Source organism: Diceros bicornis, chromosome 23 (assembly GCF_020826845.1).
Source record: "Diceros bicornis minor isolate mBicDic1 chromosome 23, mDicBic1.mat.cur, whole genome shotgun sequence".
NCBI classification, from domain to species: Eukaryota; Metazoa; Chordata; class Mammalia; order Perissodactyla; family Rhinocerotidae; genus Diceros; species Diceros bicornis.
In genome coordinates, this window is record NC_080762.1 from 2,902,208 (window position 1) to 2,925,345 (window position 23,138).

Below are 23,138 nucleotides of genomic sequence, written 5' to 3' on the forward strand. Positions count from 1 at the left end.
AGTTCTCAATAGTAAATAGATGCTATTTGACTAATAGGATGAAAAGTTAAGCATTAGCAGCCACAATGGGCCTTACAACTCAGGAACAGGAATGAGTGTCTGAAATGTGCCTTTTGTCCAACCAGAGGGCCTCTCGTGTAGATGAAAGATGAGCTGTCTAGACAGTGGCCTTTAATGACAGGAAAGAACTCTGGATTCCTGTAAGTGCTGCTAGACAGACTCTGGGGGAACAGGCACCATTCTGTACTATATTAATTAATCTAGAAACTGTATCTTTCAGCCCTGGTATCAAATGCATCTCATCAACTATTATAAATTCAAACTAGTAGATTAAACTTCAGTAAATTAAATAGTTTAGATAACAAATGGGTGCATAATGAAATGTAATAATAAGGCCTTAAACACCTTAACACAGGGACCTTTTAGGCACAGGCAATGATATATATTGATATGCCGCCATCTAGTGCTCATTGCTGTGAGAGCGTGATTGAGCATATGCTGTAAAGGATTTTTTAAAAAATTCTTTTCTTAGTCTCTGCACCAGTTCCTGTTTTTCGCAGGGCCTTCTGAGACCTAAATCGAAACATTCTCCTAAGAAAACGATATTCACATGTAGACAACAAATCTACAAACAGCTTTATACACTGTGGGAAGCTTGATGAATTCTCACCTAACCCGTTATGTATCTATAGGTTCATTGAATTGTCTTAGCACATCACCCCTCAGAAAGTTGATAAGGGAGACTCAATTATTTCTGTAAGTCATCTGCTAAATTTGAACGACAATCCCTATTACAAGGCAATTACCATTAGCTCATAAAATTCCCTACAACATGTATTAAGAGTTGAGAGAGAAGGGACTCCTTTTTACCCAACATGTCAAAGAAATACTCTGTGAAAAAAAAATCTGAAAATCAGCTAGAAATGCTGACTAAATTGCGTCTTTGAGATCACTGAAAAGTAAAGGAAATTCTCAGGGGCCCAAGGAGAAGAGAGAACCGAAACAAGAGTGGGAGCAGGGCCTGAAGGTATCTCTACCCCGGGACATTTGCTGGTACTCAGAATGTAGTCCTAGAACCTAATGACCTCCCAAAACATAGGACATGAGGCTTTGTCCCCTGTGAGAATTAAGATCTTTGCATAAAACTGGAACCCTCAAAAGATTACACTAGTGAAGGGAGACAAGGAGGCGTGAATGTCTGGGCTAAAACTTGGGTAGGAAAAAAAAAACGTCCCTCTGAATTATAAACATAGCCTCTCTTACATGGGATTTAGTCAAATTTATACTAACCTGATAGGTTTATATGGGGTATAACAAAAGGAGAAAGGTCAAAGATTACTTTAAGGTGTTTTGGATTTGACTTGAGTAACTGGAAAAAGGGAGTTGCCATTATGTGGGACGGAGAAAACTGCAAGTGGGGTTTGAGGAGGCAGATTAGGAGTTCATCATCAGAAACATAAGTTTGAGATGCCTCTCAGACATCTAAATGGAGGTATCTACAGATCTTCCTCGACTTAAGGTGAGCTTAGGCCCCGATAAACCCATCTTAGGTTGAAAACATCCTAAGCTGAAAAAGCATTCAATCCACCTAAGCTCCCCAACATCCTAGCTTAGCCTAGCCTACCTTCGGTGTGCACAGAACACTTACGTTAGCCCACAGTTGGGTAAAATCATCTATCACAAAGCCTATTTTATAATCAAGTATTGACTATCTCATGTAATTTGTTGAATACTATACTGAAAGTGAAAACAGAATAGCTGGATGGGTACAGAATGGTTTTAAGTGTATAGGTTGTTTACTCGCGTGATCGTGGGGCTGATGGGGAGCAGGGGCTCGCTGTGCTGCCCAGCATCATGAGGGAGGATCAGACCGCATATCGCTAGCCTGGGAAAGAGCACGATTCACAATTCCAAGCACGGTTTCTACTGAATGCATATGGCTTTCACACCATCATAAAGTCAAGAAACCCTAAGTCGAACCCTCATTAAGTCAGGACCCCCTGTAGTATGTGGTTGGATATACGAGTTTGAAGTTAAGGCAAGAAGAACAGGCTGGGGAGACACCTTTGCGAATAGCCTGTACCACCACGGGACTATAAGGACTGGTAGAGATCACCAAGTGAGGAAGCACACATAGAGAAGAGGTCCAAGAAGTTAGCTCTGGGATACTCCAATTTCAAGAGGTCAAGGAGATAAAGCAAACACTAGCAAAGGAGACCTAGAAGGAGCAAAAGCATAAAATGTGCAATCACCAGTTAGAAAGATGATAAGAGAAGTTACTGGATTCAAAATAGCACCAAAATTATATAAAATACTGAGGAATAAATTTAATAATAATATGAGAGACTTATATGATAGCTCTCAATGTAAAAAAAAACCCCATATCACCTTTTGGCATTTTTATTATAATTGATAGAGAAAATCTGGACTAGAAATGATATAGTATGAAGCCATTAAAATGAATGAGATAGATGTATACAACTGACATAAAAAGCCTTCTAGGATAATAATACATGATAAAGGACAAAAACAAGGTGGCAGGACAAAATCTATAGTGTGAAGTTGTCTTTATTTAGTATATTTAGTACATGCATGAAAGTAAGTCTGGACAAATGTGTAGAAGACTATTACCAGCGATTAACATATGGCAGACGTTCAGCTTCTACTTTATAGACATCTAGATGACTGTTTGAATTTCTGCTATGAGCACATCTGAACGTTATTAACAAAGTTAGAATTTTTAATGATTATATGGTATACATAACAGCATGGAAATGAAATTATAACATAATGTTAATTCAAGAAACTAGAAATAAGCATCTTACATACGGTATGACCAAAATTAGAATATGCGTGGAAAACAGACTGAAAAGAGGCTGATTAAGATTCTCTTTGGGTAGTGGTACTAAGTATTTTTTCCTTTTTTTCATGGTTCTATATCTTTCAAATTCCCTATAATGTGAGTTTTCCTACTTTTATTGTTCCTGTTTATTAGGACAATTTCTAAACACACAAAGAAAAAGTATAATAAAATACCAGGCATTTATCAGCCAGCTTCAACAACCATCAAAATTTAGATATACATGCGTCATCTCTCCACAATGTTTTTTTTTTTTTTCTGGAATATTTTAAAGCAAATCTCACACATTTTGTCATTCTATTCTATGCACTTTAAAAAGTCATATTCTTACATAACCACAATACCATTATTTCATCTATTAAGAAATTAATAAAGATTCCTTAATAACATCTAATACTAAGCCCATATTGAAAAATCTGCCCACGACTTGTCTTTATACAGTTGCTTTGTTCCGATGAGAATCCAAACAGGGTCCACTCACTACATTCTGTCATGCTTCCAGAATCCTATTCCAGCAGAGTTAGGGTTTGTGTCCCTCACAAATTTATGTGTGGAAGTCCTAACCCCCAGTACCTCAGAATGTGACTGTATTTAGAGATAAGGCTTTTAAAGAGGTAATTAAGTTAAAATGAGGTCATTAGGGTCAGCCCTAATCCAATTTGACTGATATCCTTGTAAGAAAAGGAGATTAGGACACAGAGGGAAGACCATGTGAGGACACAGGGAGAAGACAGCTATCCACAAGCCAAGGAGAGAGCCCTCGGAAGAAACCGACACTGCTGACATGTTGATCTCTGATTTCTAGCCTCCAGAATTGTGAGAAAATAAATTTCTGTTATTTAAGCCACCCAGTCTGTGGTCCTTTGTATGGGAGCCCAAGCACACTAATACAAGCAGTAAGGCCAACATCTGTTCTGATTGGTTAATGCACATCCTGTACTGGGGATTAAATATCTTGTACATCAACCACATTTCTGTTTTATTCAATAAATTCACTATTTATTATTTATTAAATGTTTTGAATAACATAAATCTATTTGAATGGCTGGCAAATTTTATTATTACTACCACCACTACTACTCTGACTGCTTGTCTCTCCTAGGACCAGTAGAGTGGCCTCAGTCTTGCACTCTTCATATCTGCTTTCTCCAGTTTGAATGGGGCTCATTAATACATTTACTATATACTCAACTGCTTACTGGATATATGCCAGTGAAACTAAACATTTTTTCCTCCATACCTGCTCTTCCTGCCTTTCCATTGTTAATTAATTAGACATTCTCCACCCAGTTACCTAAGCCAGAAACTTCAGTACCTTTAAAACATTTTTATAATTTTAAAATACATTTAAACTTACAGAAAAATTGAAAGAATATTATAAAGAGCTTCTAGATATCTAGACAGATAGATAGGAGACACACGTGCATACAAACACGAACTTATCTATATTTATTTCTGTATGTGTTTACGTGTACACTGAACACTGTGAGTTCAAAGGGACAAAGCTGATTCCAATCCACTACTACCAGGGTCGTTCCGGAATTCCTCCTTTCCTTATTTGTAACTCCCTTCTCTGTTAGGAGAAACTTGGCTCCCGTTAGCCTCAATATGTTTATTTCCTCTCCTCTTTCATATAAACTTCACGGCCCTGACATGCTTGCCACCTCTTCACTTGGCAAGGAGAAGGGGAAGGAGCCAGTCATGATTTTTTTGTTCCTTCCTATCACTCACTGCTCCATCCAAGCAATCAAATCACCAAGCCCTGACATTCCTACCTCCCCAAAATCTCTTGAATTGGTGCACTTCTCTCCACTCTGACTGCTCCTACTCTTGCCCATACCACAATCATCTCTTACGTGGATTACAACAGCATCTTACCTGATATTCTTGGATCTATATTTGCTTTCTTCCTACCCATTTTTTCACACTGCAGCCAGTTACCCTTCTGAAATCAAAACGTGATCATTTTACTCCATGAAAAACCCTTCAATGGTACCTTGTTGACCTCACAATACTGAGTCTCTTCATAACTTGCTTATCTCTCTTATCCTACTTCCTCTGAAAGCCCCCAGCCTCATTCTTGACCTTTCATTCAGCCATGCTGAGTTTATTTCGGTCCTTGGATTATGCCAAGCTTTCTTTTAATGAGCACTATACTCCACCATTCTCTACCCAGAAGCCCTTCCCAACCTGGACAACTCTACACATTCTTTAGGTCTTTACTTAAATGTCACTCCTGCTATGAAACAGGACCTAACAATCTCCCCATCCCCCAACTACACCTCTGCAAGCTATTGTAAAGGTCCAGGCAAGAGATGATAATAGGTGTACATCTCATTCAGTCTGATAGACTGGGGAATGTGTAATGAACATAATACCTGCTTGAGAATGAGCAGAGTTATAACCTCTCTTCGAAAAAATGGGTACTTATGTCACAGTTGTGAGGACAGATGAAAAGTAGGTAAAACACCCAAAATGCACAGCTCCTGGGAGGAGCTCAATATATGTCATCTATTACTCATTCCACAAATGTTTATGAAGTACCAACTATTTGATAGATACTATGGTAGATGCTGGGGCTAGAAAAATTAAAATACGATGCAAACAATTAAAATATAATGTGTAGAATGTGTCCAAAGCATAATACCATATATATAGCAGGAGTGTTTGGAGGAGATCCTCAACCTGGTTAAGGTTCAGAGGATGGACAACATTAGGGCTGAGACATGCAGGAGCAGGAGTTCACAAGCAGGGATCTTCAGGGAGAGGGGATAATGTTTGCAAGATCTGGGGCACGAAAGAGTATGGTTTGTTTTGCATGGTACCTAATTCAATACTGTCGAAGCACAAAATTTAAAGGAGGCAATGAGAGACGAACCTAGTCAGGAGGTGGAGTGTGTTGCATCCCAAGCAAAGTAACTGGATTTTCTCCTACAGATCATCTTCCAAGAGTTTTCAGAAGCAGCGTGGCATTATGGGATTTCCATTTTTAGTGAGGTCATTTTAGTGAGGTCTAGCAGCATGGAGCATAGAATTCCAGAGTCAAAACTGGAGTCAGGGGCCCCCGTGGCACAGAGGTTAACTTCACACCCTCTGCTTCATGGGGTTCACAGGTTCGGATCCCTGGCGCACATACAAAATGTAGGAAGAGTGGCAAAGATGTTAGCTCAGCGACAATCTTCCTGGAGCAAAAACACCAAAACTGGAGTCAGGCGACTGGCAGAGGCGGTTCTCAGATGTCCGCAGTGAGGAGGAAGAAGGCTGGCGTCGGGCGGTGTGCGTTAGGCTGGATCAGCCATACCCGGGGGTGTTATAAAGGGAGGGGGGACACGGTTGGGTGTGGGAGGCACTGCGGCCGCTCTCCAGGGGTCTAACTGGAACCCCAGGAGGGGGCGGTGGCTGACACCGAGACAGACATCCAGAGAGGGGAGTCGGTCTGGAGGGGAGAGTCGGGCGGGAGGCACTGGGCGGGCAGCATTCCTCCTGCCTTCCCAGGGCTCTGCAGATGCTGCAAGCTTCGGCAGCTTGGTGACGCCGCCGGGAACGCGCCCCAGGCTGTGCGCGTGCCGGTGGGGGGCAGGTGACAGCGCGCGACAGCGGCGGACCGCCCGGGAGGAGGCCTGGAAGTTTCCGCGCCCGGTGACTCAGCGCCGCAGGGCAGGACCAGACGGGGCGGGGGCGGGGGCGGGGGCGGGGGCCGTGACGTCGTCCGCGTTCTGCTCCACGCCCGGCGCGGTGACGGCGCCGGGGCCGCTTCTCTCCCCACGCCGTCTGTGGCCCAGCTCTCCAGACCCCGCGCTTAGAGGACAGTTCGCTTCGCGGGCGCGATCGCGATCGCGGGGGGACGGGTCTGTTCCACAACGCCTCCCCGCCCCGCTCGGCCCCTCGTGTTTCCCCCCACCCGCTACGGCTCTCAGGCGCCGAGCGCTTTCTTAGGCTCTGCGGCCCTGCCCATTCCCGCGCTCCCCTCCACGGCTGCGGCCTAGCGCTCTCCACCCGGGCGCGAGCCCGCAGTCTGAGGGCACGCGGTTGGGCGGGCGCGCGCGCCGTCTGCGCAGGCGCTCCAAGGCAGCCGCCCAGGGCCGAGGCGTAGGCGGTGCGGGGGCGGGGCCGCGGCCGGGGCCGGGTTGTCATGGGAACGGCGGCGCAGGCCGGCGCTGACGTCACGGCGGCGCGCTGCCCGCACTGCGGCAGCCGGCCGGCCCTCAGAGCCCGGGCGCTGGCGGCGGGCAAGCTGCGCGCCCCTCGCTCCGGGCCCGCGCGCTGGCGGGGCGCCGTCCGCTCCCCGGCGTCAGCCTCTGCGCGCTCCTCTCCGTGAGTACGCGGGCGCGGGGGGCGCGGGCCCGCGGCCGCCCGGCCCTGGGGGGCGGCGGCGGCGGCGCGGGGGCTGCGGGGTCCGCGTCCGGGGCGCGCTGGCCCTGAGGGGACGGCCGTGGCTCCGGAGAGACCCTGCCCGCGCCGTCCGGAAGCGGCGGAGGGGTCTGTGATTCCGGCTGCGCGCTCGGGTCGGACGCGGCCGGAGTGCGGCTGTGTCCTCCCAGGGCGGCCTGGTGCGCGTCTGGGGAGGGCCGCTCGCGGGTCCGCGTATAAGAAGACAGGCCGATGACGGCAGCGGGCCGTTGCCGTGTGTACGCGTGAAATAGGACAAACGTAGAGCGTTCGGGAGCGCCGCCCGCTTGTGCTGCGCGTGGGCGCCGCTGCCCGCGGCTGCGGCCCCGCCCCGCCCCCGGGAGAGGATGCTGACGTCCGTCCCCTGCGGCGACGGGACCCGTCGCCTGAGGCTTGGGACGTGGTCACCGTGAGGACGCGGGCGTTTAAGGAAAGGTCTGAGAGAAATCTAAATACCAGGCGGGTTTTTAAACCGTGTCTGCTTGTGGCGACCGTCGTTGACTGTGGGTTGAGTCATGAGCACGGGGATTTCGTTGGCCGCTCTTCCCGGGCCGTGAAGTGCCGTCGAGGAGTGACTGCTCCGGCCGCGCGGCCTTCTCGCCCCCGATCTCTGGGTTCCTGGCTGACTCGCGGCTGGAGAAGAAGGGAACTGGGACGAAGCGCGATGCAGTGGTTTTCCTCTTGGGTGTCTCGGAGTAGCCCCTGTGAAGGTCTGTGAGGGGAAAGCGGGAAGGAAACGGCGCACAGAGGCTCAGGAACGTCATGTTCAGTCTGACCTTAGTTTTTGACAGTAACGTTGGTAATCAGATGTCGGTCGTTAATTCTGTAACGTCTTTGCTGTAGTTGACGTTACCATTTGCAGGTGATCATTTCTGCCATGTACTTGCTGTGTTGTTAAGTAATCTTAGTGTTTATCAATTCAAGTGTGCGTTGAACTGCTAAATAATAGTCAATGATGTAAATACGTAATTTACTTAATGGTGTATTTTATCTGTTACATAATTGATTGTTTTTAATGCTGTAAGAATGGACATAAAGTAATAAAGCACCTACCCTGCGCCAGCCACTGTGCTGATCACTTTGCTTTTCAGTATTTCTTTTTCTCCTTACAGTGAAGTAGGTGCCACTTTAATTTCCCAGGCAAAACAAAACAAAAGAAAACGAGCCTTAGTGAGGTTACCTGGCTTGTCCAAGGCCGCACATTCAGTGAGTGGCAAAACAAGAGCTTAAGCCTGAGTCTTTTTTTTTTTTTTTTTTTTTTTGGTGAGGAAGACCAGCCCTGAGCCAACATCGGATGCCAATCCTCCTCTTTTTGCGAGGAAGACTGGCCCTGGGCTAACATCCGTCCCCATTTTCCTCTACTTTATATGGGACGCCGCCACAGCATGGCTTGACAATAGGACACCCCCAGGATCCAAACCTGAGAATCCCAGGCCACCGAAGCGGAGGCCGTGCACTTGACTCCTACGCCACCAGGCCAGTCCCAAGCCTGAGTCTTTTTGACCCTAGAACCATTATTACTGCCCCTACCGCCTCCCCCCTTTTAAATAGGAATATAGATGAAGAGAGTGCAGGCCTGGCCCTGCAGAACGCTGGCAGTTTGGTGGGAGTCACAGAACATTTTACCAGGGTGAAAACGCAGGGCTGAGGTAGAGGGAGGTATGAAGGAGCATCGAGACTTCTTGAACTGCCCCTCAATGGTAGAGTGCTCCCCAGAGAAGGTGCTGTTTGCAATTAGTGTCCAAGGATAGTGAGCAGTTTGTTAGAGGGACGGGGAGGAAGGGCATGTCTCAGGAGAGAGACGTGTAGTGGTACAGAGGCAAGAGAGCGTTGGGCGCATCTGAGGGTCTGCAAGAGATGTCACGAGGCTGGAGCGCAGAATGTGTGTGGAAGTGTGGCCAGAGAAGGGGAGGTGACAAGGCAAGGGGTCATTTCAGAAGTAGCCAGGGACCAGCGGTGAGGACTTCATGTTTTTTCCAGTGGGTGATTGGGAGCTGGTGAAGAGTGTTAACCAAAGGAATGATACCATCACATTTGTATTTTAGAAAATTACTCTGGTTGCAGTGTAGAGGTTAATTTATTTTTTAAAAGGGTAGGGGGATGGAGGCATGGAAGCAGTCTTAAAACGAACAGCAAAATCCTTCCATAGTCTTTTTGTCTCTCAAAGCTACTATCTCCTGTCACTGCCTTTGGGGGTGGGAAGCACAGTGGAAGCAGAATTGTAGAAGGAATGTTTCTTCTCCAGGTCTCACCTTCCGTGCATTCCTCCACCTGTGGCTGCCAGGTTTCTGCCCCCCATAAACAGCTTTGCACACGTGACTTCCTGATTGCAGATCCAGTGGATACTTCACAATTTGCAGCAACTTTTGATACCACGTAGAGTAGACCACTTCTTTCTTTCTTTCTTTCTTATTTTTGGTGAGGAAGATCAGCCCTGAGCTAACATCTGATGCCAGTCTTCCTGTTTTTATGGAGGAAGACTGGCCCTGGGCTAACATCCGTGCCCATCTTCCTCTGCTTTATATGGGACGCCGCCACAGCATGGTCTGACAGCTGTGCATTGGTGCGCACCTGGGATCCAAACCTGTAAACTCTCAGGCCACCCACGCAGAGCGCATGCACTTAACTGCTATGTCACCAGGCTGGCCCCCACTTCTTAAAAATCTTTTTCCCTTGGTTCCTATGACACTTCTCTTTCTCAATTTTTCACCTGTCTCTCCAGTGTCTTTTTACTTTATTTTGTGGGCTCCCAGCATGCTGTCTTTGGTGCTTTTTTTTTGCAGCCATCACATGTATAAATGATGCCTAATTCTTCACCCTAGATCTCCTTGCTGGATTACTATATTCTATTGCCTACCAAGCATAATCTGATTATAGTATATATATTGTATAATTATATATTTATATATTATATAATATATATATTTTTTCATGCAGTAGTAATGGCCATCATTTTTGAAGGGCTTGCCATGACCTAGGCATTGTGCTATTTTACTTGCATATTTATTATTTAATCTTTAAAAAAACCTTGTGAGTGATTTACTATTATTATTCTCTTGAAAGACTAGGATAGCTTGAGTGTTTCCATAAGAAGTATCTGTTACAGTTGTAGCTAATGTTTGTTGATTGATGCTTGTTCTCTCTAAGGCACTGTTCTCGGTCATTGAACCCTTACAACAACCCTTTGAGTAGGCGCTGTTAGACTGATTGTACAGGTGAGGAAACAAATTGCCTCAGGTCACACAAGTAACCATAGGAGACTAATTCCAGGACTTGGGTTTTAAAGTACTCCACTTTACTTGTCCTATACTGCACTATATTCCAATTAATGATAAACTTCTGATTATTCTAGTTCCAGAAACATGACAGTCATCCTTGACTCTTTGCCCTGCCTCTTCAGTAGTTTTTATTTAATCTAAAATGTCTGAAATGTCATAAATTTTCTGCTCAAGAGAAAAGAAGACAGGTTAAGCTGAATATGAGTAAACCTTTTCTTGCTGATTCATAGTCATGACATAGTTCAGCTGTTTTCCTGTATGTTGAATGACCATGGAATACTGTAAATATTAAATCCCTATTTGCTTTATATTTTTTCTCCTTGTGTGCTGTCAGATTTCAGTTACTGGTGCCGTCATTGCACTTGCCTTTGCATCCTCTCTCTTTTCTAATTTGGGGTGGATTGGAAGGTAGATGACCAGGTTTGTTAGATCTACATCTACTAGAAAGAGTAAACACGGGCTCCTATAGTAAAGTATAGGAATTTTTGCTATGTGGATTTAGTGACGTCTATTTTGTCTGTGTACCGGATAGTTGTCACATAAGTTAACTCACATAATTAGGTGTATTTGTATAATCATTCTTTTACGCATTTCTTCTCAAACTACTCTGTCCAAAGTATTCCTAATACCAGAGGAATATGAGTGTGGATCCCTAGGGATCTGGAGCATTAAGTGATAATTACTGAGCCAAATCAAATTATGTTTTTTTTTCTTTTTTTAGTAGTCTTCAGTTTTATTCCTTTTTTTTTTTAATTTTATTTATTTATTTTCCCCCCAAAGCCCCAGTAGATAGTTGTATGTCATAGTTGCACATCCTTCTAGTTGCTGTATGTGGGACGCGGCCTCAGCGTGGCCAGAGAAGCGGTGCGTTGGTGCTCGCCCGGGATCCGAACCCGGGCTGCCAGCAGCGGAGCGCATGCACTTAACCGCTAAGCCACGGGGCCGACCCTTCAGTTTTATTCTTAAAAACGTATGCATATTGTGTTCTAATGCAGGAATTAATATGTTTTGGACACACCTCCAATCCTTAAATAAAATTGGCAATTCAGGAATATATATACTGAATTTATCCATGATTTTGATACACAATGATATACACCTAGGAATTTATTTGAGAAAAATGGTATGAATGCTTGTGCTAACTTTCTCTATTGTAGCACCATTTTCAGTGGCGGGTACAGAGGTATTTAAATTCATTATCTGTGAGTATGCTCCCCACAAGCATACTTTACTAATAGCATATTTTACTATATAGTATGCTCTTGGGAAAGTCAATCTTGAGGTGGAGTTTGGTTTCTTCAAAGTGTATTGAAATGCTCATTGTTTACTTAAAACGTTTTGAAAAGTGTATTAACATACCAAGTTAGATGTTTACTGCCTTTCAAAATTTTTTAAAATTGTTTATTTCAAATATGTAAATATTTTATTCAAATATGGTCCAGTTTGCTTCACTTTATTTTGGACTCTAAACTGAGTCAAATGTCTTCAAGTCATTTGCATAAGATTTTGATAAGAGAACTTAGGTTTATTGTTATAAACCTGATGAGGTAGTGGACAAACAATGACATAATCTTGCGTGAAGAATATTTTATAGTTTTTACTTGGAAATTCCATATTACAAATAAATCCTCTTTGTTTTACTAGGATACTGATTGAGTCAGTGCTTTACATTACAACTCAATGCTCTCCGTAAAGCTGAGATATGCCCATTGGTAAGACTTTTATGAAATTTATGTATGCAATACATATTATTTATTTATTTATTATAAAGTTTGGATTATTTTAAGGGTTTTTTTTAACTGATTAATGAATAAAGTAGATGTCATCAACCAAATATTATATTTAGAGGTATGTAATAGTTTGATATTCAGTTTTCTATTTAATGTTGGTGATTGAGGTTAGTATGCAATGGATGGCAGTTTGGGACTCAGCTGGACAAGGTAAGTAGTAATTACAACATATGATTAGTTTTTATTCTTTGTCATCAAAATGGATATTTTACTTTGGAGCAGGCATTGGCAAACTTTCCTCAAGGACAGGCTAGTAAATATTTTAGACTTGGTCTCTGCTACAACTACTCACCTTTGCCATGGAAGCACAAAAGCAGCCATAACAGTTCTTAACCACATGGGCATGGCTTGTTGCAGTACAACTTTATTTACAAAAACAGGCGACTGGCAGAGGAGCTTGAAGAAGGGCAGTATGGCTAGAATGTAGGGATCTAAGGGGATATTTGTCTTGATTTGAAACTGTATAGGTAGGCAGGCCAGGAAGTGAAAACTCTGTAGGGTGTGTGAAGGTCTTGTTTTATTTTGTCCTAAGTGAACCGGGAGACTCACAGGGTCTTTTTTTTTTTTTTTTAATAATTTTATTTATCTGTATTTTTCCCTCAAAGCCCCAGTAGATAGTTGTATGTCATAGTTGCACATCCTTCTAGTTGCTGTATGTGGGACGCGGCCTCAGCATGGCCAGAGAAGCGGTGCGTTGGTGCGCGCCTGGGATCCGAACCCGGGCCACCAGCAGCAGAGCGCGCGCACCCAACCGCTAAGCCATGGGGCCGGCCCTCACAGGGTCTTAAAGCAAGGGAATAACATGATCTGATTTATGTTTTAAAGGAAAAAACAACAACTTGCAACATTTAGTGTTTGTTGAATGCTGATTATTGACTATGCAAGTGTTAGCCATTTTTTGTATAAATTGATCTGATTTTACAGATAAGGAAGATAGATGTTAAGTAACTTGTTTAAGGCCACATAACTAACAGTGGTAGATGTGCTACTCTGCATCGTGAGCAAAAAGTTAACTTAGTCAGGGGAACTTTTAGAAGGAGTAGCCCAGAAGGTAAGAGGGATACAGGTGAGTGTGGTGTCACCAAATCCAAAAGAAAAGTTTTTCAAGAAGGAAGGATTGGTCAGTTGTTCTAATATAGCTGTAGAACTCATGCAGGTATTTACAAGACTGCGTCCTTTAACATAATTAGAATGCAGATATGTGTTATAATAGAGTTGTGTAGAAAATGACGTGAGTCTTTATCATTTGTAGTGGAGAGTGAAGCCAAAGTAAAAACCAAAGTTCGCTTTGAGGAATTGCTTAAGACTCACAGTGATCTAATACGCGAAAGAAAAAAACTGAAGGAAAAAATTGGCAAATCTGGAGAAAAACTCTCAGTGAGTAATTGATCATTTGGTAATGGTGACTTATATATCTGCATAAAATTATGACTTTTGCCTTAAAACTCTAAGGAACTTTGGAAAGTAAAAACAGTAAATTTATGTTATGGTCAATAACACATGATAAAATAAAGTTTACATTAGAATCATCATTATTCTTGGAGTATTGAGTTCTGTCTTGAGTGCTGTCCTACAAGAATAGCATAGACAGACTGGTGAGAGTGACTAGGGATAGTGGGGAAACTCAAAACTAGCCATATTACACATTTTTGAAGAAAATCAAGATTTTTAACCCAGAATTGTGAAGAATTTAGGATGTAATATCTTACTTCAGATATCCAGTGGCTTGTCTTTATTTAGACTTAATTGTGTGATTCTACCCAGCAGAACCCACAGAAATCAATGGAACTGTAAGGCAATAATTATCCTTTTTGTACTTGAGGTGTACTTTTAAATGATAGAATTTTTGGCAGCACAGTTCAAGGGATTAAAAATACAGAATTCAAAGTAATACTAAATAGATCAGCAATTAACTACAACCTGATGCCCAGGGTATTTTGAAGAGTCTGTAATAGTATCCATAATTAATGCACTATTCACTCTTCAAACCTGTCTCACGATTTCAGTTGCACCTTTCACTCCTTTGACTGTAATCTCTTGTATCCACACACACAGAAACACACACACACACACAAATAACTTCATGGTTATTTGGTATGTAATATTTCTTTGGCAGGAGTTTTATGATGAGTTACATACACCCTACATTTTACTTGTAGCAAATTTTACCCCATTCTGTATTTTGTTGTAGGACCTCTTCATTTTAATATTCTATCTGGCAGCCATCAGTGTAAGTATATATTCTCAAGTGAAGCAAAAATAAGTACTGACGTTGGCCAGAATCTAGCTGTACACATGTGAGGGGTTCATAGTACACCAGAGTACTACTGCACACCAATTAGAACTCCTGACAGAATGGGACAGATTAGGTTCGCCGTGGCAGATGCTGCCCTAAAATAGAATATGCTTCTTCTGCTGGTACTGGTGCACAGTATGGTTGGGAGTAGTGGCATTTGGAGGATGGAACATTGCATATTGTATATGCCCTCCGTTTGGGTAAGGTGGTGTAAATTGGACAAAAGCAGAAGGAACCCTGGAAACAGTTGTCTGCAGGATATTTTTATGGACTCATTTAGTCAAAGTAGAACCTTATCTTTTCTCTCACTGTCAGAACTAGGCTTTGTGAGTATGAACAAGATGCAATTTAGGCCAAGAATGCTAAATTAAATGGATAACCAGGAGATGGGCAGAAGACATGTTCACTTACCTAAGGTCCAGTATAGATGTTGAGGACACCGTAGTATGAGGTGACTAAGCATGATCTACCCAGCCTCTCTTGGCCAACACCAGGCCATTCAAGATGTCTTTTCATTCAGAAATAAGTACGCTAGGAAAAAATATTTAGAAAGATTTTTCAGCTCAAAAGAAGGGACTATTCCTGGAGGACTTAGAGGAAAACAAGATATTTCTGAAATGATTTATATTAGGAACTAGAGGAGGAATACCTGCTTTTATTTACTAGATAACTGAGTGCTTTCTGTCTTTCAAGCACTATTCTAAACATTTTTTGTATATTCACTCATTTTTAATACAAACAACAACATTGTGAGGTCATATCTCCATTTATAGATGAGGAAACTGGTACACAGAGAGATTGAATAACTTACCCAAAGTTACATAGTTAGTGATAGAACCAGGATTCAAATTTGACAGTCTGACTGCAGAATCTATTCTCTTATCCACAACCCAGTAGGACCTCTTTTTTAATAAGGTATGAAGACATAGGACCTCTTCAGAACAAGAACAAGGAATCCCCTCTACAGAACAGGCTGAGATTGAAAAGGAAGCAGGCTGAAATAAGAAAATTAAGGAAAAAGCCATAAGAGAATTCATAATAATGGCAGCTTCATCTTATTGTTTTTTTAACTATGTATCAGGCACTAGGATAAGAATTTTACAAATACTGTTTCTAATTCTCATGTTAATCATGAAATGTAGATATTGCAGCTCTTATTTTGCACATGAGAAATTTTATAAACATCTGAACAGAAACCACTTAACAAAGATGTTAAGTGGTTTGCCAGGACCATATAGCCAGAAATAGAGTAAGTGGGGTTTAAAACCACAGTCTCTGCATGTTCTTTCTTCAGTTGCTTCCTTAAAACTATATCTCAGGCCTAAAACAGTAGAATTGACTCCATGGAAAAATCTAATCAGTGATGTGGAAGACAAATTTGAGGCATTCTTCCATGAGAAGAAGTGGCTAAACTAAAATGAAAGAAGTAATAATGAGGACATATAGAAATACTTGACCTACAAATAAGTGTTTCCAGACAGTAATATGGAGCAGAAACAATAAGAAGAGCATGATGAAGAAACCTTCCTTAGATTAAAAACAAGATCTAAGAGGAGATGAGTCCATCAGACATTCCGGGTAAAATTTATGAGATGAGAACTATACTAGAAACTTACTAATTTCAAGAGAAAAATAAATTTTGTGAACATCTAAACGTCTAGTGCATTTCAGAATTCTCTCAAAAAACACTAAATCCAAAAGACAGTGGAGCTGTATCTGTACAATATTGAGGGGAAAATTGTGTCTCAAGGAATCTGGTCACCTAGGTTGTCAGGCACTTATGAGGGCAATAGTGAACATATGAGTTAGCAGAGAATTACTACCAGCGTTCCCTCCCTGAGCAAAACCCATAGTACTATTGAAAATGTGTTAGTTCAATATGTAGTACCATTTCCAGAGACATGAATCAAAATTAAGATTTTAAGAATAGAGAATTTATGATCTGAAAATATATCTGGATGAGCCTTGGAACTAGTTAAATATATAGAACTCTCTCAATTATTATTTATGCCAAAAATAATTACTGAAGATTTATATTAGATATGTATATATGGTAATATGAGAAACAGATTGTTCTCAAAGGTTGGGCAAAGCTTCCTAGTTTACAAAGAAAGAAAATGTCCTGTAACTATTACTCTTTACCTATAGTGTAGACAGAAGTTATTTCATCCTGGAGTTTGACATAAGTAAAACAAATAATATGTCATATGTAAAATTATTAAACTTTCAAAGTCAACAAAGGTCAGTAAAAACCAAGTGAAATAGGATTTTTTTTTAAAAAGGAACAAAAGTAATGAAATAAAAAATTTAAATAAGAATAAATTGTTAGTAATGACAATAAATGTAAATGGTTTAAGCTTCCTATTTTAAAAAGCAGATTCTAAAATAGATGTTTAAAATATCAGGTATTCTGCTTGCAACAGTCACTCATTAGACAAAATGACATAAAGTTTGAAAATAAGTTTGCAAAAATGTAGACAGAGGGTTCTAAAAAGAAACTTAGAGTTGTCTCAATTATGAATGTATATTGAAAGAACAAAAAAACCTAAATAAAATAAGAACAAATTGAATGTAATCTTATGTTAAAAGAATACCCTGTCTCAGTCAAGTAGCATTTCTCCGTAAGAACTCAAGAATAGCTTAATAATTGGGTATCAGTCAATATCAACGTCAATACAAATAAGTTGAATAAAAACCATATGATCATATAAAAATACAGGGGAAAAGCCATCATATTTTACTTAGAAACAGGACATTAATTATTTAAAAAAAAAATTTGCTATTCATGTAAGTGACAATTATATACCCTCTGAAGTACATACGTGACATTTTGCATATGACTTCAGCGGTTTCCCTGGCCCCCTTTGAGAAGGGAGAGTATTCCATGAATAGACACCTCACCTATAGGTACTTTAAAATCAGGGCCCATAAGGGAAGATGTCTTTTCACCATAACTAATATTCTTGAAGTTTTAGTAAATATAATAAGATATGAATGATAAATAATGATACCAAGCTTTTCTTTGACTAATATTTGTCTATATGTACTACACGCCAGGCAGTATGCTAAGTGCTTTACATGTGTTAAATCACCTAATTCTCACAAGAATCCTATAAAATCAGTATAGGTTGGAGAACGGAGGCGCAGAGGTTAAGAAACTTACCCCAGATTGTACACTAATAAGTAGTGAATCTAGGTCCTTCTGACTCCAGAGCTTGTGTTCACGACAGCTGCGCGGTACTGCCTCCCTGTTATGCCAGTGTGTAGTGTGGCCAGATATATGACTCTTAGTGAGGAGAACAAGTGCTCATTATTGATAGTGGTACAGGATAAAACCCTTGTAAGCGTGAGTTATGAACAGATTTTTCAGGGTACAAAAGCATGAAGCATAAAAGAAAAAAGGGATACATTGGGCTTTGTGAAAATTAAAAACATTGCCAAGAAAATGCAACTGCCAAGATAAGCTATAGGTTGAGAGAAGATGTTTGCAAAACACTATCTGATAAAGTGTATTTAGAACATTTTAAGAACTCTTAGAACTCAGTGATGTGAAAATAAACAACCCAATGAAAATGGGCAAAAGATTTCAACACAATCAAAGAAGAGGTACAGATATCGAATAAGCACGTGTAAATATTCTCAATGTCATTAGTAGTTAGGGAAATGCAATTTAAAACAATAATGAGATACCATTACACACCTATTAGAATAGCTAAAGAATGAAAATTGACAATGCTAAGTGCTGACAAGGATGTTAAGTAACTGGAACCCTAATACATTTGGGAGTGCAAAATGGTACAGCCACTTTGGGAAGCAGTTTGGCAGTTATTTAAAAAGTTAAACATTTACTTGCCACATGGCACAGCAATTCCACTTATGAGTATTTACTCATGAGAAATGAAAACATGTAACAGTGCAAAACTGGAAATAATTCAAATGTCCATTAATTGGTGTGTGGAGAAATAAAATGTAGTATTTATCCATGCAGTGGAACACTGCTCAGCAATAAAAAGCAATAAACTACCATAAATGCAACAACATGGATGAATCCTAAAGTTTTATGCTGAGTGAAGGAAACCAGACACAAAAGCCTGTATGATTTCATTTATATGAAATTCTAGACAAGACGAAATTATAGTGACAGAAAGCAGATCAGTGGTTGAGTGGAGCCAGGGCATGGAGTGGTAGGGGTTGACTTTGTAAAAGAACATGAGGGGTGATAGAAATGTTTAATGTCATGAGTATGGTGGTGGTCACACGTCTGTAAACATTTCGCAAAATTCATTTAATTATACACTTAAAATTGGTGAATTTTATTGTATATAAGGTATATCTCAATGAAGCTGATTTTAAAAACAGACAAACTAAAGCAAAAACCTGCACTTGATCTTAGCCAAAAGGCCGAGAAGAGATAAAAGCAAAAACCTAAATGATGCACAGAAGATAAAGATAAAAGGATGAGCAGAGATATAATAGAACATGAACATATGTATTCAAGACACTTCGAAATTCAGTCATAACCTAATCATTAGGTTATTACCTAATGATAAACATGAAATATTAAATTCCATAAAATAAACCTTTTCTTTTACTATACTACAACAAAACTAGACATTAACAACAAAAGTTTATAAACTGCTTGGAAATTTAAAAAGTATCCCATAAAGCATAAAGCAAGAAAAAGAAAATCAAAACCACAAAAACAAGATATTTAAAAAGTAATGCAGGGTCACTACAGTGCTATGGAATGTATGAGATGCTACCACAGACACTCTGGGAATTATACTTATTGTAGTAGTTTTAAAAGATTAATTGAATAAGACAAACATAAATAACAAATATAGAGTCATATTATAAAATTTAAAATGATGTTATTAGTACAAAGGTTGACAGATAATGGTAGAGAGTAAATAAGAAACTGAGCCTCATCTGATTAGCTTTCCCAGGGTTTCATTTTTAAAATCTTTTCTTCTAAACCATAATTCTTCTAAGTTTTTGTTATCTTTTTCCAATTATTTCTTTCGGGAGTGTCCTCACATTTTATATATATTGCCACTACATTTCTGATGCTCACTGAGAAAATAGAAAAATTTGCATGTGTCAAAATTTGCATTTTAACATAATGGAAATTCAGGGTTATTAGGTATGATATATTCAGAGAGAGAAGTCAAAAATAAGTTTCTGAGGAGATTAGCAATGATTTTCCTTGTGTGGGGCAACTACTGTTGAGCTTTGGGTCTTCTTTTTCTCTTTAAGTGTTTTCTGTAGTTTTCATACTATTTTAAGTTAAGCATGTATTGCTTCTAGAAACAGAACATGTGAAAGTAAACTTATTTTTTTTAAAGAGAAATTATTTTTATTAGATTTGTTTTTAGGGAAGATAATTTGAGGATATGGCTTCATAATTTATCCTTGAAGAATAGATAGAATTTAGAAATATCTTTTAGGGAAGCAAAAAAGTCTTCGAGATGGTAAAATATTGGATATACATTGGGATACTAGGGGTTTTTTTTTTGTTAGCCTTTTTTCATCTTTTTACATATATTAGATATATTCTAACTACTTGTAAACATGCGGATTTTCAAAAATTGAACTTCAGTCTTCATTGGTAAGCTCATCCTTTTCTGGGAGAATTTTTCATTTTGACGTTGGCTTCCGTCTTCTAGCACTTTGCTTTTGTCCGTTCTGTTTTCGATACATCACTTAAGCTTTATTTTTCTCACTCAAAATTTTAATTCTAACTTCTGCAGGTGCTTTTTTTAATCCAATATGCTTTTGAATTTTTTTATTAATAAAACTTATTTTAAATTTTATTTTGTTTGTGCTGTCGTTATCCTTCATTGTTATTGGGTTTGGTGGCTTTTCCTTCATTGTGCTACTATCCTTCAGTGTTTGTTAGTTTTTAGTTGTCTAGTTAACTTTCTATTTGAGAATGTCTTCTCCTGCCTGTTGGTTGCTTTCAACATAGTTTCCTTCTGCTGGTGGTGAGGGTTGAACTTACCTGAAGCATGCTGCCATCTTTCTCTAAACCCAGTGCTTCATTCTCTTGAGTGCTACCATCTTTCTCTAAACCCAGCTGCTTTATCCTTTGAGTGCTGCCCTTTCTCTAAACACACCTGCTCTGTGCTGAGTGCTGCCCTCTCTCTCTAGACACACCTGCTCTATCCTCTGAGTGCTGCCGTCTCTCTCTAAACCCAGCTGCTTTCTCATCTGAGTGCTGCCATCTCTGTGTATACCCAGCTGCTCTATCCTGAGTGCTGCCCTCTCTGTCTATACCCAGCTGCTCTATCCTCCGAGTGAAAGTTACCATCTAATGCAAAGGGAGGTAGGGGACAGAGCTGTCCTTCACAACTCCTCAATTGGCCATCCTCAAGCTGTTCCCCTCCTTCTTCTTGTATTACTTGACTCTGAGCTTATGGCTTATCCAGAATCACCCTTTTCTCTGCAGATGTCTTTTCCTATGGTCTGTGGTTTTCCCTGTTATTTTCTTAATAGATTTAATCTTGCCTTTTTTTAATCTTTGAGGAATTTCTCAAAATATTTATTTTATTACTTGTAACACTCCTTTTTGATTTCTAGCCTTTTTTTCCTATTAAAAATAGCTCTCATTTTAAATAATTTTGTTTAGAGAAAGAGCTACAGGCATTTGCTTAGTCTGTCTTGAGATTTATCTTGGTAATATCTAATACTTGGCAGCATTTTCAGTGATACATTTGGACTAGTTGTAGGGTAATCCTAGAGCTATAGACTTTTGGTTTTAGAATGTAATGATGAAGCCTGATAAATGACCTGTGCGTGTTTTCCACTGGGTGACCTGAAATTGTTTAACTCAGTGGCTCCTTTAGCAATTTCTCAAATATTTCTTAGAGTCTGGATCATTCTGTCAAAGGGGAAAATAACATTTGAGTTTTGAGCAATTAATTCACTTCTCAAAAGTCATTAAGTACGTTTTCCCATATTAATTAATTAACTCATTTAATCTGAAGTTATTTTCAGAGATTACTAATCTAATGCTGGGAGAGTAAACTAAGAAAGTGCTCATCAGATGCTCTTGAATGGTATCACTGTGTTCAAGTAAAAAATGAAATAACCTTCCCAGTATTACACACTGCTGAACACTAACCATTGTGCTTTATCTTTGTATAACTAAGCTCTGCTTAGCTGAAACTTTGTTATTGCATCTTCTTTTCCTAGCTTGACACTGTTAGAAGCAATCTTCAGAAAAGTACAGAAACTAAAAGTGGTGATATAAGTGCTACTAACACTAATGATACAGAGAAGAGCATGCGAGTCACTAAAAACAAACTAAGGAATCCACAGTCAACAACTGAAAATCCAGAGGATGATGTTAGTGTAGAGGAAGACAAGCAAGAAAAGGCAAATAAAAAGGTTCTAAAAGCAGTGCTCCAGGTGACTGCACAAGAAATGGAACTGGAAACTCCTGAGAAGAAGGTGGATTCTGCACATCAGAAAGCAGGAGCAAAGTCACAGCCAGCTGTCACTCATCAGAAAAGCGAGAAGGCAGATGACGAAGAGGAACTGATGCAGGTGTACCAGCTCCAAGTAGCTGAAGAGATGGCAAAGGAGATTAAGAAGAAAATAAGAAAGAAACTCAAAGAACAGTTGACTTACTTTCCCTCAGATACTTCATTGCATGATGACAAATTGAGCAGTGAAAAAAGAAAAAAGAAAAAAAAGAAAGTCCCAATCCTGTCTAAAGCTGAAACAAGGTACTTTACATTGGTAAATGTAAAATGTCCTCTTAAAAAAATCACTCAGCTTTTGAGTGATATCTGTAGTTTCACAACAAAAATTCTTAGTCTTTCTTTTGGACACATTGCCAGCACAATAATAACGGCTAACCTTGACTTAGCACCTTAGTATGTGCTAAATGCTTTACAAGAGTTAACTCATATTTTCCTTATAACAACTCTATGAGGAATAGTAATATTATCATATGTTTTGCAGATGAGGAAACTGAAGGGTTTAAGTCACAGAACCATGGGGAAGTTGAGCCAGAACCTTGGCAGTCTTGCTCCAGAGAGCAAGACTCTTACCCCCTCACTGGCATCTGCTTATGAAGTAATAGAAACCTGATTACTCGCCCTTTTTTGACTTACACATGCCTGTTTTGATATATGGATATAGCATTTTTCCATTATTATACAAATAACATTTGCTCACTGTAGAACATACAGATACGAAGAAGAAAATAAAAATCAACCATCCAAAGATAATCACTATTAGCAATTTGGTATTCTTCTAAGTCTTTTTCTATACATGTGCTTATACACATATGCTTACATATACAATGTGAGCTTTTGTGAGTATTTTCATATTTATATGTCTGTCCTTGGGGAAAACAAGATAAAAAATGCCTTTTAACTACCATAATTAATTTTGTTTTCTGCAAGCCACATTTAGAGAAATAGCTTAAGGTAAGAACATTCTGTATTTGACCATACCCTTGCATTCAGGGGCAGTTTCCTCTAATGTCCTCATCTAAAAATAATTCACCTCTTATC

General features: G+C 40.1%; 1 protein-coding gene across 17 annotated transcripts in view; it reads left to right on the forward strand.

The window, feature by feature from the left end:
• Window positions 1-7,100: 7,100 nt before the first annotated feature.
• AHI1 (Abelson helper integration site 1) overlaps window positions 7,101-23,138 on the forward strand; it is a 183,334-nt gene continuing 167,296 nt past the window's right edge. For 11 of the 17 annotated variants that reach the window (XM_058566218.1, XM_058566221.1, XM_058566230.1 and 8 more), the window contains exons 1-4: window positions 7,101-7,174; window positions 12,172-12,239; window positions 13,570-13,694; window positions 21,808-22,343. In XM_058566218.1, coding sequence (XP_058422201.1) covers window positions 12,230-12,239; window positions 13,570-13,694; window positions 21,808-22,343 — 671 coding nt within the window. In that variant the 5' untranslated portion in view covers window positions 7,101-7,174; window positions 12,172-12,229. Of the gene's footprint in view, window positions 7,175-7,336; window positions 7,960-8,538; window positions 10,465-12,171; window positions 12,240-13,569; window positions 13,695-21,807; window positions 22,344-23,138 lie in introns of those variants that run through there. The other 6 variants (XR_009223525.1, XR_009223526.1, XM_058566233.1 and 3 more) reach the window with 4 other exon arrangements.